Source organism: Caretta caretta, chromosome 23, assembly GCF_965140235.1.
Source record: "Caretta caretta isolate rCarCar2 chromosome 23, rCarCar1.hap1, whole genome shotgun sequence".
NCBI classification, from domain to species: domain Eukaryota; kingdom Metazoa; phylum Chordata; order Testudines; family Cheloniidae; genus Caretta; species Caretta caretta.
In genome coordinates, this window is record NC_134228.1 from 11,594,422 (window position 1) to 11,612,801 (window position 18,380).

General features: G+C 53.3%; 1 protein-coding gene across 1 annotated transcript; it reads left to right on the top strand.

Moving 5' to 3' along the window:
• Positions 1–375: 375 nt before the first annotated feature.
• Positions 376–10,518, top strand: LOC125628459 (platelet glycoprotein VI-like). The gene is made up of 7 exons (XM_075122311.1): positions 376–406; positions 549–584; positions 1,940–2,212; positions 2,763–3,053; positions 7,237–7,350; positions 8,732–8,841; positions 9,775–10,518. The coding sequence occupies exons 1-6, from the start codon at positions 376–378 to the stop codon at positions 8,839–8,841; spliced, it is 855 nt and encodes a 284-aa protein (XP_074978412.1). The 3' UTR covers positions 9,775–10,518.
• The last annotated feature ends 7,862 nt before the right edge of the window (positions 10,519–18,380 follow it).

Genomic DNA, 18,380 nt, shown 5'->3' on the forward strand with positions numbered 1-18,380 from the left:
GGTCAGTTGAAAATTGAAGACTAGACCCTGTGGTCTCCTGGTTCCCAGCCTGTTGCACCTTCCCCAAGGCTGCAGGAGAAATTGAGGGTGACCTGTCCCCGCTCCCCACAGACACGAACAAGCTGCGAGCTGCATGATGATTTGCCAGGCTGAAGCTCTCAGGGTTTCCTCGGTTTTTCAGTGACTGCTGCTTATTTTAGCTGCGTTAGATTTCGCCTGCAGATTAGAGACAAGGTGTGATAGATGTAGGAAGAGATGAGACATCCTCAACTTCCTCCAGCTGCAGCCACCGGCTGAGTTCCTTATTTGGGGCTTGGTGGAGCCAGGCACTGCGGCTTTGGTGGCAGCGCTGAGGGGCCCCCTCACTGCCCCATCATGGTATCTGCTCTCACCGTCCTCTTCATCGGTGAGTATTGGAGACAGCCAGGGCGTGTGCCTGTGAAGGAGGATCTGAGACCAGGCCACGTGCCCTGGGGGAGAATCTGAGACCAGAGTGTAGGATCCAGTCACTCTGGGATCTGGTCCCTAACAAGCCATCTCCTCTCTAGGCTGCTGGCTGGCCGGGCAGAACGAGGCGTCCAGAGGTGAGTATCTGTGCTGCTCAACGCTAAGTGTTAAGGATGGGGGGGGGGGGAAGGTGGAGGGGAAAAGAACAGCTGAGACCTGAACCTTCCCCCAAAACTCAGTCAGGGTTGACTCTGGATTGACCCCAGCGGACTGAGATCAGAACCCAGCCCTGCCCCCAGTGCAGTCAGGAGTGACTCCGGATTGACCCCGGGGGCTGAGACCAGAACCCGGCTCACAGGTTCCATGTAGATCAGGGGTCTCAAACTGCGGGCCGCCAGCTCCCCGTGGCACCCCCCGCCCCCCCCCCCCCCCAGCGTTTACCGAGAGCGGCTCTGGCCCAGCGTGCACCGGGGGCAGGGCAGGCTCCCTGCCTGCCTGCCCTGCCCCCGCGCCACTCTGGGCTGGAGGCTGGTCTGTGTGTTGCCCTGGCCGCTGGTCTGCTGGTCCGCTGGAGGCTGGTCTGTGTGTTGCCCTGGTCTGTGTGCTGGTCTGCTGGGCTGGTCTGTGTGTTGCCCTGGCCGCTCCTCCAGGTACCTCCCCCGAAGCTCCCGTTGGCCGTGTCTGCCTCAGGGGAGGTACCTGGAGGAGCGGCCAGGGCAACACACAGACCTCTGTGCCCCCCTCTCCCCCAGGTCCCGGCCACTTCCCGGAGTGGTGCAGGGGCAGGGCAGGCAGGCAGGGAGCCTGCCCTGCCCCCGGTGTATGCCGGGCTGGACCCGCCCCCCGAACGCCTCCTGCAGCCGAACCCCTGCCCTGCCACGCCTGCCACACCCTGCACCCCTCCTGCACCCCAACCCCCTGCCCTAAGCCCCCTGCCGCACCCCTCCTGCACCCCAACCCCCTGTCGTGAGCTCCCTGCTGCACCCGACACCCCTGCTGCACCCCGACCCTCTGCCCTGAGCCCTCTGCCGCACCCCACACCCCTCCTGCACCCCAACCCCCTGCCCTGACCCCCTGCCCCACCCTGCACCCCGATCCCCTGCCCTGAGCCCCCGACACACCCCTCACCCCTCCTGCACCCCCTGGGGGCAGGGAGGGAGCGGAGTTGGGGTGGGGATTTCGGGGAAGGGGTTGGAATGAGGGCAGGGAAGGGGTGGGAAGAGGCGGGGTAGGGGCGGGGCCTCATGGATGGGGTGGAGTGGGGGCAGGGCCAGGGCAGCGGGTGTGGGGTCAGTGGTGCGGCCCTCGGGCCAATGTACTAGTCCTCATGTGGCCCTCGTGGCCATTTGCGTTTGAGACCCCTGCTGTAGATGCAGTGAGGTGTCTGTTATCCGCGGTGCTGTCCCTGGAGCTGGGCACTGAGGGCAGGTTACAGACACATGGGGAGGGGTTTGTGTCTCCCCATCTCACTCCTGTTTGTGTGTGAACGCAGAGCTCCCTGCGCCCAGACCCTCCATCTCCGCCAGCCCCAGCGGGGTGATCGTCCCGGGGGCAGCCGTCACCATCCGCTGTCAGTGTCGGTGCGAGGCCAGGAGGTTATTTCTGTATAAAGATGGAATCCAAATCCAGGAGCTGGACGCTGCTGGGGACGGGGGTGAATTCACCATCCCCAGCGCCAGACGGGAAGACGCAGGGTTCTACCACTGCAGATCTCGCTCCAGATCGGAGCCGGAGCCCCATGATTACCTGCGGATTGTTGTAGCAGGTGAGGGTCCTGGGGAGCAGGGACAGAGTCATGGGGGGGGTTCCCAGCCGCTGTAGATTCAGGACTGACGCGGGGGGGGGATCCCTGCCCCCAGGGGTCCTTGGGGGTGTCCCTTACTTCCCCGGGCTTCCATTTCCCCTTGTATGAATCATCCTCCCTGCACCTTGTGTCTGGTTACAGAGTCAGGGTTGGCTTTAGGGTGGGGGCTTTTTCTCACTGTGCCTGTGCAGCTCCCCGCACCTCTGACTGCCAGGCCCCCCCAGCTCTAACCACTAGATGCCACTCCCTTCCCAGAGCCAGGGACAGAACCCAGGTGTCCTGGCTCCCAGGCTCGGGGGGACTATTAAGTGGATAGACAGGTACAGAGGGTGCTCTGGATTTAGGTTCTCAGTCAGTTTCGGTCGTAGCTCCCAGGAATCTCTGGGATCTCGGAGAGGTTCCTCTGGCTGGGTTTTCTCCCAGGGGCCCCGGGTCTGGGACCGTGCGGCGAGGACGGGGCGCAGTGACTGTGCCGGGTCCTGTCTCATGGCCTGTCTCCTTCTCACTGCAGAGCTCAGCTACCCCAAACCCTCCATCTCCCTGAGCCCCAGCAGGGGAGTCGCCCTGGGACGAAATGTGACCATCCGGTGTGAGTGTCGATGCCAGAAAGCGACGTTCCTCATGTATAAACTTGGAAACCCGGACGTACGGCACTGGTTTGAGACTGCTGGGGACGTGGCTGAGTTTACCATCCACAACGTGAGCCAGAGACACACAGGGAGCTACAGCTGCCAATATGGCACCAAATTGGACCCCTCCATCTGGTCGCATCCCAGCGACCCCATGGAGCTGATGGTAGCAGGTGAGGGGCCCGGCTCAGTATTGTTACGAATTACACCTGGTAGGACACGCACACAAGTGCTACGAATTACACCTGGTAGGACACGCACACAAGTGCTACGAATTACACCTGATAGGACACGCACACAAATGCTGCGAATTATACCTGATAGGACACGCACACCAGTGCTGCGAATTATACCTGATAGGTCACGCACAGTTCGAGTCTAGGCTGAGGCACAGAAACAAAGTCCACAACTGCAGAGTTCCCAAAAGACACTAAGTTTATTACGCTCGAGCGTGGTGCCCCCCTGCTAGCCAGGAGGGGACCCTGAATGCAAATTATACAAAGGTTATATACCTTTTAGCAAAGCATGTTGCCCTCGTGCATCGGAAACCTTAGCCAATAAACAAACCCTTGTCTTATCTACCACCTATCCCTGCTTGGTGCATTCCTCGTGCTATACCAGTATGTTAATTACACAGCATGGTCCTAAAGCTATGCATCAGTAACTTTTATTATCAGGATGGGAGGCCTCACATCAAGGCCAAGAGACAGGGAGTTAGAGACTGACAAAAACCAGATACTGGGAGTCAAGGAAGGCTGGAGACAAGGAGGAGGATTTTCACAGGGATTCAATATCTAAGGATTACTCCTCCTGGTGTATGATGTGCTGGCATTTAAACAATGGTGGGCCCCAAACCAAAATGGAGTCACATGTGCTAACTTTTCCTTAACAGTATCTCCGCTCTGTGAGAGGGTTCCCGGGGTGGGTCTATGGAACCGCTGGACCCTCTGTCCCACCAACCTGGTGAGGCCTCATCTGGAGTACTGTGTCCAGTTTTGGGCCCCACACTACAAGAAGGATGTGGATAAATTGGAGAGAGTCCAGCAAAGGGCAACAAAAATGATTAGGGGTCTAGAACACATGACTTATGAGGAGAGGCTGAGGGAGCTGGGATTGTTTAGTCTGCAGAAGAGAAGAATGAGGGGGGATTTGATAGCTGCTTTCAACTACCTGAAAGGGGGTTCCAAAGAGGATGGCTCTAGACTGTTCTCAATGGTAGCAGATGACAGAACGAGGAGTAATGGTCTCAAGTTGCAGTGGGGGAGGTTTAGATTGGATATTAGGAAAAACTTTTTCACTATGAGGGTGGTGAAACACTGGAATGCATTACCTAGGGAGGTGGTAGAATCTCCTTCCTTAGAGGTTTTTAAGGTCAGGCTTGACAAAGCCCTGGCTGGGATGATTTAACTGGGAATTGGTCCTGCTTCGAGCAGGGGGTTGGACTAGATGACCTTCTGGGGTCCCTTCCAACCCTGATATTCTATGATTCTATGATTCTAACCTGTGGTATCCCTCGCAACTGTGATGCTGATGTCAAGCTACAAACCTCTGGCAGGTCCTGCACTTACCCAGCCATCCACAGCCAGGGACACACCCACCGGAGTTACATGAATGATTTCCCAGGATCTCACAAACCATTAATAGGGACGCGCCAGTCAAGTCCCTCCCAGATCCCCAGCCTGGTACTGTCCTGCACTGGTCAGAAGCCTGGCCAGTGTCTGTTCATTACCCAGTCCGCCCCTCCCTCGATGGGGAGAGGACACGCACCAGCCTTTGTAACCTGAGCTGAGATTTCCCAGGTTTCAGAGTAGCAGCCCTGTTAATCTATATCCGCAAAAAGAACAGGATTACTTGTGGTCTCTAAGGTGCCACAAGTACTCCTGTTCTTTTTGAGATTTCCCAGGCACTTCAACCAAAACACACTGTTTGAGCTCAAATAGAAAAGAGATTTATTAACTCCAGAGAGATGGAGTTGAAGTGATTATAACTAGCAAGCGTAGAGATCAGGGTCAGTTACTTAAGAAACAAAAATAAACTGGCAGTCTGAGTTCTACAAACTAACCAGAATTTGAATCAAGCAGCATCTCCCTCGGTAGCTGGTACCCACAGGTCACAGATCTTCAGTACACAGACTGGAACTGCCTTCCAGCCGGGACCACCCTCCCTAGTTCAAAGTCTTTGTCCTCCAGACCATAGGTGCCAACTTCTCCTGGCGCTGGTGGATGCTCGACCCCTCCCGCCCCTGCCCCGCCCCCATTCCAACCCCTTCCCCAAAGTCCCTGCCCCAACTTCGCCTCCTCCCTGCCCCTATTGGACTCCCTCCCCAAATTCCCACCCCGCCTCTTCCCCTGAGTGCGCCACGTACCCGCTCCTCCCCCCTCCCTCCCACAACTTGTTATGCTACGAAATAGCTGTTTTGCAGCAGCAAGCACTGGGAGTAGAAGCAGGGACGCGGTGCACTCAGAGGAGGAGGCGGAGGCGAAGGCGGAGGTGAGGTGAGCTGGGGCAGGGGAGGCCAGGAACTGGCGGTGGGTGCAGAGCACCCACCAATTTTTCCCCGTGGGTCCTGGAGCACCCACAGAGTCAGCATCTATGCTCAAGACGTGTTTCCAGGTGTTGAGTTGTGGGGGGAGTGAGGCCAAGGGATGTTGTCACTTCCCCTCTTTATAGCTTCTTCCAGTTTACTGGGAAGATCTTTGCCTAAAGGTGGGTCCAGCAGTCTCCATTGTCTAGATGCTCTCACTTCGATGGCCCTTGAGAGAGTCAATTCCCTTCGGTTTGGGTCCTCAACCACAGCCCCACACCCAGCCAGACCCTCAGGGCATGTCTGCCCGAATGGGATGCTCGGAGCCGGCTCTGCCCTGAGCCCTAAGCCCAGCAGAGGGGACACCTGGCTGAGGAGCGGGGACAGTCACTGGGGGGTTCCCAGCCAGGGGCGGGAGCAGCAGCCGCTGGAGGTTGAGGGCCAAGGGAGGGAGGATCCCTGCTCCCAGGGGAAGCTACAGAGCAGGGGCCTTTCCCAGGGGGATGTTCCCTCAGCTGTTCCCACTCTGGGGATGCACAGAGGAGTCGGGGCCCAGGGGCTGCCCAGACAGCACCGGCCCCAGCGCTGAATTCACCCCCCCCCACCAACCCAAACAATTGAACCCATAACAAATGCCAGGTCATGGGGCGAGCGGCCCAATCGCTGAGTCACCGTTTCAGCCCCTTGCCACCAGGGCCTGGATGCTGGTTCCATCCCTCCCCCCATCCCAGGTGTTGTGGAAAATGAGTCACACCATCTGTTTGGTTCAAACAGTCTGAGGTCCTTTTATTGAATACAAGCGTGCAGGGAGAAGGAGACGGAGATGGTCACACGCAGGTGCCACCCTGGTCTCTCTCTGCCCTGCCCCTATAATACCAGACTTACATAGGTCCAAAGTCAAGCCAAACGATACATTTCCTTACCACTCAAGCATTATTAATAAAGCCTTATAAGGAATTAATGGAAGGGCAGTTTCATAACTAGCACAGTGCTATCAAGATCTTATCAAGATCTGCGGCTTGCTGTGGCAGCGTTTTGACTAGGGACTTTTGCAGGGTGGAGGGTGCATATAATGGACAGCTAGGGATTCTTCCGGAGGCCCTTTTGGTTCTTTTCTAGTTAGAGATTGGCCTAGTCCATTATCTGGGTCAAGTGCCACAGCCTAGCATACGTAAATGCTTTAGCTTAAGCCAAGTTTTACAGGATACAGGCCTGTAGGCCTCTTGCATTACACCGCTTGCCTATGTTGCATATAGTGCATAGATTTTGCCGCAGAATGGGATGGGGTCGGTTTCAACAGCAAGGTTAACAGCAATTTCCCCCACACAGCCAACGCTCGTTTTAATCCCACAGAGGGAACCGACCCAGCCGGGTCCCGGCAGCCGGATCCCCCCACGACGGAGCCGGAGGGAGAAGGGGGGCGGGAGAAATGGAACAATTCACCCCCCGGGGAACAGAGCTCTTGGCTCACATGCCCACGGGGCCATTCGGGCCGTTTGGAGGGGAACAGTCCCTGCAGGCAGAACTGATGGGTTCAGGTCTTCTACACAAAGGATGGTGGATTGATCCATGGGAACCTACAGCCACCGGTCTGTGGGAAGGTAGGGTGGTGGACAGATGGGAGCGTGTCTGATGAGGGATAGAAAGATGGACTAAGACCTTGTCTACATGAAAACTGGACCCAAAATGATTAATCCAGTGTGGTTCCCAGCCCCCGCTGGTGATCTCAGAGCAAGTCTGAGCTCTTGGAATTCGCGCCCCCTGGTTTGATACAATTCGGTTTGTCAGACAAGCTCCCCTTTAGCTCTATAGGGCTGGTTCTATTCCCGCAGGGGGAACTGACCCGACTCAGCCAGGAACGGCGCCGGCTCCGACCCACTCAGGCAGCGCGAGTCCAGGTACCGGGGCTCAAGGCAGGAAATCACCATCAGCCCCCCCAGAAACAGGTTTGTGCTGCCCAAGGAGCCACCGCTGTGGGAAACCACGAAGGGCTGGCTGGGTGGGACGGGGCAGATCCCCATAGCAAATGTCCCATCTGGGCTGAGACCCCCCTGGACTAATTTCGTATGCTTTGGGGGGAGGGTTCACTGGACAGCTGCCAGATCGGCTTGGTGGGAGCAGGGCCTGGAAGAGCTTCCCCTCAATGCACAGTCCCACCCCGGTGCTGTGCTGCCCCCTGGCACCAAAAAGCCACCCAGGTGGGGCACAGCTCAATGTGTATCCCCCTGGGAAAACAGGGCTGAAGAGCCGGGGATCATGCTGCCATGTATCCGGTTTGTCTCTCCGCAACTGCAGACAGGCTGGGGGAACGGCTCAGAAGCAGGGCTCTGCCTTTGCAGTTCAGACTTGAACCTGCCAATTCAGAGTGACACCTTGTTGACTCTGGAACCTAACAGTGGCTGTTGCGATGACAGCACTGTTACATCTACCACTGCTGATTGCTTCAGAGCAGTGTGGTTCTCCCAATGATCTCAAAGCACAAGGGTGTTTGCATTTTGGTGATTAGACAGTTGGCAACCATATCTGGGGGCAGCTGGGGCCATCAGTGGTCACAGGGGGTACCCTGGAGCTCCCTGCGAAGCAGCCAGGGGCAGCCAGTATGGGGGACAGGATACCAGGTTAGATGGGCCCATTGGCCAGAGCTGGTATCGCCAAGCCTGGCTAGTGCCATGGTACTGGGGATGGGTGGGGGAGGAAGGCTGGAAATGTCAAACAGACAGAGGCTGGAGGAGCCTGGGACCGATCAGCCTGGATCAGAGCCAGCGTCTACCTTGAGCAGTCTCCAGTCACTGTGGATGGATGGATATAGAGGGGTGTCTGTGTGGAGGGTGTGGGTGTGGAGGGTGTAGATGGACACAGGCAAGAGTGGCAGAAGCAGCCTAAAAGTGTAGAAGGGGCACAAGTACCCGAACCGTGGCCCCACCCACCAGAGTCGAACTGCCCCTGAAGCCCCGCCCATGTGCCGCCCCTTTCCGTAAGATCCTGCCCCAACATCACCTCTTCCCCAACGACCCCTTTCTGTGCCACCTCTTCCCACCAAGACCCTGCCCCCCACTCACTCCTCTCTGCCCCCTCCCACCCATCCTTACCACTGGTAAAAGATGGGAGCACCATGGCCCCCCGTTCCAGTGCCCCAGGAGAGAGGGGTGTGGGTGCCGATAGATTAGATTAGATAGACGGGGAGGATGGACATATAGGGCTGTGGTGGTTTTCTTTTGTGGGGGGCAGAAAGGGGGTGGGGGCCCCTGTTCATCCGACTGGATGGTGACTCCCGACCCCACCCCCTTGAGCAGCTGCTGACACCCCCCTCCCCTTTTGTCACCCCAGATTACACCTGGGACAACATTGTCCGTCTGGCCCTGGGCGCCGGGATCCTGCTGGCCCTGGCGTTGATCTTGGCCGAGGCTGCCCATGGATGGAGGCGGGGCAGACGCTAGGTGAGGTGACCCCCCCCACATGATTTCCCCCACTCCAGCCTGATTGCCCCAGCGTGGGGGAAGGGCAGCGGGGTCACTGTCACCCAGAGAGACATGACACCGCATCATCAAGACGGAGCCAGAAGGACCAGTGCAGCCGAACCCATCTGAGCCGGCCCTGCTGAGCGGCCCTCAGGGCGTCCAGATGGGCCCGGATCAGCGTGGGGCTGGGGGAGGGGCTGCACTAGGGCCTCCGTCTGGGGGTGGCAGAAATGGCTAACAGCAGCGGGATGGGGAGCCCACGCCACAGGGCACCCTAGGGGAGAGCTCCAGGCCCTACAAGGCGGCTGGGGCCGTCAGGACACAGGACGCTCTAGGGGCCATGGCTTGTGGACAGCACCCACTGTGCCCAGGGCCTCCAGGACACACTCCGACACAGCCACACTGGTGAAGATGTGGGATCGTCCCGCCAGCCTGAGCCGCCCGGGGGTCGTTCGCACGGTTGTGGCTGTGGAGCATGCGAAGCGGCCTGGCTGTGAGCTCACATGTAAAACCCACAGGCAAGTTCCCCAGCTGTGCCAAGGCCCCGGGGAACCAGGGGAAATTGGGGACGACGCTGAACATTGTAACCCAGGCGAGAGAACTAGCCACAGATGCTGGGTTGGTCTGACCCGAAAAGCCCCCTGGCTACAGCCCCACAATTGTCAACATCGTACTAGGGGAAAGAAGAAGCTGGAACCAGGAGTCAATAGCCCCACATTGGCGGGAGGGACTTAGGGCCTATTTGGGGGGCAAAATAATGAGGGGGCAGGACTAGGCTCCCCACTTTCCCCCTCGATGGATTCATTAAAAAGTGACGTTGGTAAAAACCCGATGATGGGCCCAACTCTCTCTCTCCTCCCCCGTCCCACCTTGCAGCCCGGCTCAGCTTCTCTCATCTTCATCTTCCCCCAGCTCATCCCTGGACCCCCCAGCGCTGCAGCCCGTCTCGACTTGTCTAAAGGACTTTCTCCCGGAGAGGCCGGAGCCGGCCGGCCTGGCTCTTGTTTAAGGACTTTTGTTTTCCCCTCTGCGAGCTGGAAGTCATCCCATTGCCGTGACCTGCAGCCCCCAGCCCGCACATGGGGACAGCTGATTAGCAGCGCCCCGAAGGCCCTGGAGATCCTGTTGCCTTCCCTGGTTGTGCTGTTTTCCTCCCCGCTGTGTCTTTCCTCCTCTCCTAGCTCACTCTCCTGGCTTTCCATCAGGTGCTGCAGTCGGGTGTATGGCACCAATCCCACCTGCCCTGCCTAAGGAGAACGGACCCAATGCGGGGCTGGTCCTGCCCGGATTGTCACCATCCAGGGTCTGAGCAGCAGGGGTCAGGGTTGCCTTGTAGCCAACACACCCACTTGTCACTAACCCACATCCAGCACCCAACACCATCCCCAGAAGCCATATTTCACCCCCGTTTCCATCCTGTCTCTCGCCCACTGCCTGTCTCTCCGTTTGCTAATGTAAGGGGACTGTTGGCCCCTCACTGACGCTTAGTGGGTTTTTAGGCCCTCTCGCAGTACTAAAGAAAGGTACTGTGCTAAGATTTCCCTAGCGCTTCAACCAAAACACAGTGGTTTAGGTCAAATATAAAACAGATTTGTTAACTCCAGAAGGAGAGATTTTAAGTGGCTATAAGGAGCAGGCGCAGAGATGTTACTTAAGAAATAAAGATATATTCACAGTCTAAGTTCTACAAATGAAACAGAATTCAAATCAGGCAGCGTCTCCCCCTGGCAGATGGTACAAGCCGGTTACAGATCCTCAGTACACAGACTGGACTCCATTCCAGCCTGGGGCCACCCTTCCCCAGTTCCAACTCTTTGTCCTCCAGATGTTCCTCCAGGTGGGAGGAAGAGAAGCCAAGGAATGATGTCACTTCCCCTCTTTAATATTTTCTGCCAGCTTGCTGGAAAGATCTTTGCTGTGCCCCGGGGATCAGGCAGTCCCCATGGGTCAAGCAATCTCCATTGGACACAGTCGCTGGGATAGTGGATTCTTTCCTCGATGGGTGTGGATGAGCCCTTGACACTGGCTGGCTGGTCCTCTGTTGCAGTTGAAAGGTTGGCTGTGGGCGTCTCCCAGTCTCACAACGCATTTCAGTAGCACACCCAGCAATGCTTCATAACTTCCCATACCAGGGTAGCACAAACAATCCAACAAGATATTCATCTTTAACAGATCAAGACTTTTAAAATGATGCCTCACAAGGCAGACCTTGTACCCAACCTGTCATAACTCCAGCCTATTGGTGAATACGGGGGCTCCAGGGTGCTATCTTGAGGTACAGATTGTCACCCTGTGGTATCAACGCAGCACGTCCAGGGCCTGGGCAGGAGGCCTGGCTGGTGTGAGGAACAGACTGTGAACTTCCATTCCCATGCAGAGGCGGCTATTTGTGGTGTCCCCGTGCCCGCAGGGCAGGGTAACTAGTTTCCTTTCCCTTCCCCCTTTTTACTTATTTTTTATTAGTTGCTCTGTAATACATTGTAGGTGTTCTTAACTCTATGTAATGATCAGTGGGTCAGGGAAGTGACCTACCTTAAGTGACCACGACAAGACTGGGGGTCGAACCATCATACCCAGACTCACGCTATACAGGGCGTAGCAATTTACTCTACAAGTCCCCTGCTTTTCCATATCTGTCCTGCAAGAGCCTGATGCTCCACTCAGCTTACACCTGTGAAAATCAGGGTGATAAACATAGCACAGTCAGAGATTGGTTTCAGCCCGGAAACATGACACTTTTAGGTCATTTTCAACATTCTTTGGGGGTTTTTTAGCATTAATTATTATAACTCTGGATATTCTTGTTCTCCCTATGGCAGGGTTGCCAACTTCCATATTCTACCACAAGTCTCATGCTCATGGGCATATTTCTTAAAGCCCCACCTTCTGGAGTCCTGTGAAAATGTGAGGTTTTATTTACAGTAAAGTTGTAGTCATCATAGTTGCAGAGAACAGCTTAGCGATGTGATGGAGTGTGAACCTAAAGGCTCAGAAATCAGGAGGCAAATTAAGAGAACCCCAAATTTAATCATGATTTTAAGTCACTCTCATGATTTTTTTTTTTAATGTTTGAAGTTGGCAACAGAGATTCAACTTCCAGGCCCTCTTTGCTTCTTGCTAAGTTCTAGCTCTCAGCACCAGCCGGTGGCAATGAGTTGTCCACAGGCTCACTATATAACACCATTCAAGCCACTGGTGTAAGTAAGAGGAATGTCTCTGCATCCGCAGTAGTAGATGAGTGGGTTGACCCTGGGGCAGGCAAATTCAGACTGGAAATAAGGCATAAATTTGTAACCATGAGAGAAATTAGCCATTGGAACAAGAGTCATGGTGAATTCTCCATCTGTGACCATTTTTAAATCAAGATTGGATGTTGTCCTAACAGATCTGCTCTAGGAATTATTTTGGGGACATTTTCTGGCCTGTGCTACACAGGACCTCAGACTAAATCATAATGGTCCCGTCTGGCCTCGAAATCTATGAATCTTATTTCCTTAGACTTCCCATCTGTGTGTTGTCCTATACTTAGATTGTCGGCTCTTTGGGATAGGGACTGGCTATTCTATATATTGGCACGTTTAGAGTAGGTTTCTTGCAATCGTAACAGGAACTCTAGTTCCTACCATCTTATTAATTATTGTTACCCTTTCCTGGCCTGAGCAGGTAGCTGACATTTGGAGCCTTGTCCCCTTTCGAAGGAGATATTGATGACATGGGGAGAGCTGGCACGGGAATTGTTTTCTCAGTCCCGCAACATTTTCCAAGATTTTGAAAAATTTCCCACACTGCATCAGGACGAAACTGAGAGCTCCCATGCTGTTCACAGAAAAATAATAGAGTGGCACCCCCTCCAGAATGGCCAACAGCCCTGTGGCCAAGGCACTTGGCTGGCACTTGGGTTCGAATCCCACCTCTTACCCTAGGCAGACCAGTGGGGAGGATGCTCAGCTGAAACTTGAGAGACCCAGGTTCAAGTCCGTCCTCGGCTTGGTTTGAATCAATCTCTCCCCCCACACCGTGCCAGTTGGGTGCCTTAGCCAGGTGACTCATTCTCGGTGTCTCTTGTTGGAGCTGTCCCACCCAGTGTAAACACTTCACATTGTCCTTGGGCCAGAGAGAAGAAGGTTCCCAGCCTGGGGGTCAGGGCACTCGCCTCGGAGGTGGGAAACCTGGCTTCATGTTCTTGCTGGGCCCAGTTTGGAGCAGGAAGTGGTGTCTCCCACTTCCTAGGTGAAGGCCTTTGCCACAGCACCACTGGATACCTCGGGGTGGCATAGGGCCTATTTGGTTCCCTCACTGTGGGTGGATGAGGGGGTGTTGGCAGGGGGGCAATATGGAGAGACATAGGGGCTGGGGGACTCAGATGCCACAGCCATGAATGGATGGGGGAGGATTAGGCCTCCATAATCTGAAGTCCTCTAGCCTGAGCGACAGATGCACTGCGGCTGCACCCCGTTTTGCCAACCCAAATTGTTCAAATGTGAATCAGTCCTCAAAAACCAAGAGATTGGCTTCAAAATCATGAGATTTCTTGCCTGTACTTTTTTTCTTTTTTCTGCTGGTTTCTGAGCTTTTAGGGTCTCACTCTGGCTGCATTTTGAAGCTTTTCTCTGGAACCACAAGAGCGAGGAACTTACTTTCTATGTCAACGGGGGGGCTGAGATTCTAGGGTAATCCGATGACTCCAGGCACTGGGGCTTTGAGACAAACCAGCTCACGATAAAATCAGCAGAGTTGGCATCACTGATTATGGCGAGAGCTTAGATGCTCCATCCAAGATTCAGGGTCCATATTTCTGGGCCTGGTACAGACACTTAGGGTGTGTCAACATGGCATCCTAAACCTGGCTCCGTGGGACCCAGGCATGAGGTCTCAGTAGTTCCAAGTCTGCGCTTGAGCGTTCACACTGCATTGTAAACATGGGATGACAATTGCTAAGATCTGGGTCTCACAGCCGTGTTAATGTGACCGTACTGAGCTACAGAGATCTTCTGACTCGGGTCTGTGGCTAAAGCTGCGTCCACACTGCAAAATGACAGGGCTTGGACCCAAGCCACAACGGGACCCAGGCTCTGATCTGTCCTGTTAGCAGAGTCCTAGGCCCCAGGTCCTGGCTCTGCGCCACTTGGGGAGGTGATGTTATTGTGTTGACGTAACAGGATGCTTGCAGTTGTGGGAGACACCACTAGACACACCACTAGGTTGGTGCAAGCTGCCTTGTGTTGACCCAATCACGTAGCCTCGCCCAGGCCTCAGTGTGCCGTGTAGACACACCGATAGTACACATGTCCCTTCACAATCACTGAATACACCCAAAAGCACCTGACCTCCCAACCCTGCTTCCTTTCCATGAAAACCCAAGGAAAGTTTGTTTGCTTGTGTAATAATTTGCATTCTAGGTATGTTGAGGGGCATATGGGGACCTGAGGTAAAGAAGCATTTGGGAATGTATCTATCTAAGGTTTTGTACCAAGTTCAGAGACAAAGCAATTGGCCAAGAAGATGGCATTCAAGGCCTTGTCTACACACAAAGCGGGACGGCTTTCACTGTCCCAGTGTACTCAGTGCAGTGCCGGGCCCCCATGTGGATTTCTGAGGCTATGTCTACACTACAGCCGCTGCACTGGCTCTGCAGCTGGGCCACTGTAGTCCCATAGTGCAGGGTTTTCCCCTCAAATGTCGTGAATCAGGGGCACCGGTGCAGGGGGGGCCAGAGGGGCCCTCCCATTTTTTACTGGTCATAAGGACAAGCAAGGGGAGGGGAGGGGGCGGAGAGGAACGAGGGGGGTCGGGGTTTGGGGGAGAAGAGGCAGTGCTGGAGCAGGTCCTCAGGGGAACGTCTAGGTTGAGGTAACTAGAGTGCTCAGGGAACAACTCTTCACGGCCCTGAGTGGCGTAGGTAGGTCAGTCTAATGTTCAGATATAGACCAGGCCTTAGTTCTATTGCTAAAAAGGGACTTCACAGCAGGGTAGCTATTCTTGTATGGGAAGGGAAATAAATTATACCAGGAGAAGGCACCTTTATACTGGTTCTAACTGTGTCCACTCTAGCTGTTGCACTGGTTTGAAAAGCACACCCCTAACCAAGAGGTTTCTACCAGCACCAAATCCATGTGTAGACCAGGCCTGACTTGGCAACAGCTCGGCTGCTGGTGTGCTGAGCCCACTGGCTATCAAATTGACCAGCGGTCCATCCGCCGTGAATATCACTCTGTAGTCATCACATCCGCAACTTGGAGAGAGTTTCAGAAGCAATCCCGTCTGGTCATAATCATTGCCGAAGGAGAGCTGCCGTGTGAGCGTGTGTCTCTGGAGGGGGCCAAGTTTGCATCCCCCGATGCAACTTTTAATGGTTCAGCTAAATCGCACTGGGCATCATTAAAAGAGCACATTGCCCTGTGCATTGCAGTGTGCAGAGATCTTACTCGGGGCATTGTGTCTGATCGCTACAGCAACGAGGGATCACGCAACTTCTAAACGGACCTTTAATGAAACCCTTGGGGATGCGCCAACTTTCTCAACGTTTCTCTAAGTGGCAGTCATTTTAATTGGCGTAGAGCAGAGAGAGACGGTGCCACATTCATTTCCAATCTATCAGCCCTTCATGCAAATAGCAACTTCAGTGCCATAGGCAGAAGCCGAATTTTTCCCATACATTTGGGCCATTAAATGATAGGTTTAGAGACAGATATTAGTGGTGATAGTTATGGTCATTGAGGCTACAAAATATAAGAAACACACAAGCCAGAATCTCCTTGGAATTTCTTACAGAGGATGTTTGGTTATTCACTTCTTTTGCCATTTTGGGGCAAATCCCCCACTGGTATAAATTGTCTATAAACACCCCGGCTGCAGGGTATGAGCTGACCTCTAACTAATTGGGGCTCGGAAGAAATTTTCCATAGCAGCAGGTTCCACTATAGAATCACAGAATTATAGCAATATAGGACTGGAAGGGACCTCAATTGTCCATCTAGTCCAGCCCCCTGCACTGAGGCAGGACTAAGTATTAGCTAGACCATCCCTGACAGGAGTTTGTCCAACCTGTTCTTAAAAATCTCCAATGATGGAGATTCCACAACTTCCCTAGTCACTTTATTCCAGTGCCTAACCATCCTGACAGGAAGTTTTTCCTAATGACCAATCTAAACCGCCCTTGCTGCTATTTAAGCCCATTGCTTCTTGTCCTGTCCTCATTGGATAAGGAGAACAATTTATCACCCTCCTCGTCATTACAACCTTTCATAGAACCATAGAACCATAGAGTTAGAAGAGGCTACAGGGGTCATCTAGTGTAACCCCTTTTATGTACCTGTAGACTGTTATCTTGTCCTCCCTCAGCCTTCTCTTCTCCAGCCTAATCTTGTTCAATCTTTCCTTATAGGTCATCTTTTCTAGACCTTGAATCATTTTTGTTGTTCTTTCTCTGGACTTTCTCCAACTTCTCCGCATCTTTCCCAATGGGTGGCACCCAGAACTGGACACAATACCCCAGCTGAGGCCTTAACAGTGCTGACGAAATGAAGCAGTTTGCAGATGAAATGAAAATTAGAGAACAGTAAGTAATGAAGAGGACAGGTCACTGAATACCCCAATCCAGGTCCCATTTTTGCAAAATGCTGTTTCTGATGTACTAGTGGAAACTAATTCTGTCTCTTTAAGACAGGATGGGAATCCTACTAAAGAATTGAGTGTCAGTGAAAATGCTAATGACCTACCTGAGAAAGGGGAGCAGGAAGCAATTCCCCAGGCAGGTAAGATACAGCAAGCAGCTAAAGAAGGACTGTTGAAAGATCACAACCCCGGCACGGGTGGGGGGATGCATTTTTTTGCATGAGCATAACCCTGGAGATCACATGCAGCTCCACAGAGGGCCAGCCAACATGCAAGGTCCCCTCCCACGCTTACCTCACCCCCAAGGACAGAATCAAACTGAAAACCCTAACTGAAGGGGTCACTGAGAAAAATACTGAAGGAAAAGAAAAACCAGTAACTGAACACGTCAAGGTCCAGGGAGGAGTTGAAAGGTACAATGACTATTAAACAAATGAGACTGTCTGAACAGAAGGCATGGTCTGATAAAGACACTTGGAAACACCTCCCTATCGTAGATTCGCTGTCAGTGCTAAGTCTCATAATTCAGAGTTTGTTGCTCATAAACCTTATGACAAAGAATTTGGTTCTGATGGTAAATCCTATGAAAAGGTGTAACATGCATGATTTTTGTAAAAAGCTTTTAAATATGCTAGGGGTAGTATCAAGGAAGCCCTATAAAGATACTGCTTCTTAGCTAATACCTATAAGCAGGCTTAGAGCTTGGCACAGCAGAGAAACCATAGCAAACCTAGTCTGCTGTGTGGAAGGAGAAACTGAGGCACACCACCTCATGGCATTGGCGGCTAAATGCCAAGACACCTACACTCTGAAATATATTGATATCTGCATTATGTTAACAATGCTACACAAAAGAATGTTTTCTGGCAACCTGGAAAAAGAAACACAGAATTTTGCAAGAAGACACCCAGAACTCAGATGACACTAAGCTGGGGGGAGAGGTATATACGCTGGAGGGTAAGGATAGGGTCCAGAATGACCTAGACAGATTGGAGGATTTGGCCAAAAGAAATCTGATGAGGTTCAACAAGGACAAGTGAAGAGTCCTGCACTTAGGATGGAAAAATCCCAGGCACTGCTACAGGCTGGGGAGCGACTGGCTAAGCGGCAGTTCTGCAGAAAAGGACCTGGGGATTAGAGTGGACAAGAAGCTGGACATGAGTCAACAGTGTGCCATCGTTGCCAAGAAGGCTACAGCATATTGGGCTGCATTAGTAGGAGCATTGCCAGCAGATCGAGAGAATTGATTATTCCCCTCTATTCAGCTTTGGTGAGGCCACATCTGGAATTTTATGTCCAGTTTTGGGCCCCCCACTACAGAAAGTATGTGGACAAATTAGATAAACTCCAGTGGAGGGCAATGAAAATGATTAGGGGTCTGGGGCACATGACTTCTGAGGAGAGGCTGTGGGAACTGGGCTTATTTAGTCTGCAGCAGAGAAGAGTGAGGGGGGATTTGATAGCCTTCAACTACCTGTAGGAGTTTTCCAAAGAGGATGGAGCTAGGCTGTTCTCAGAGGTGGTAGGTGACAGAACAAGATCTCAAGTTGCACTGGGGGAGGTCTAGGTTGGATATTAGTATTGATTGACCACAGGATGACTATGAGCCGCCAATGTGATTTGGCAGTGAAAAAGGCTAATGCGGTCTTGAGATGCATCAGGCGAGGTATTTCCAGTAGAGATAAGAAGGTGTTAGTACCGTTGTTCAAGGCACTGGTGAGACCTCATCTGGAATATTGTGTGCAATTCTGGTCTCCCATGTTTAAGAAGGATGAATTCAAACTGGAACAGGTACAGAGAAGAGCTACTAGGATGATCCAAGTGTAACCCTTCTGCCCGTCAGAGTTGGCAGCATCAAGGGCCGGGTTCAATATCTAGGGGATCCATTCCAATAACACAATGCA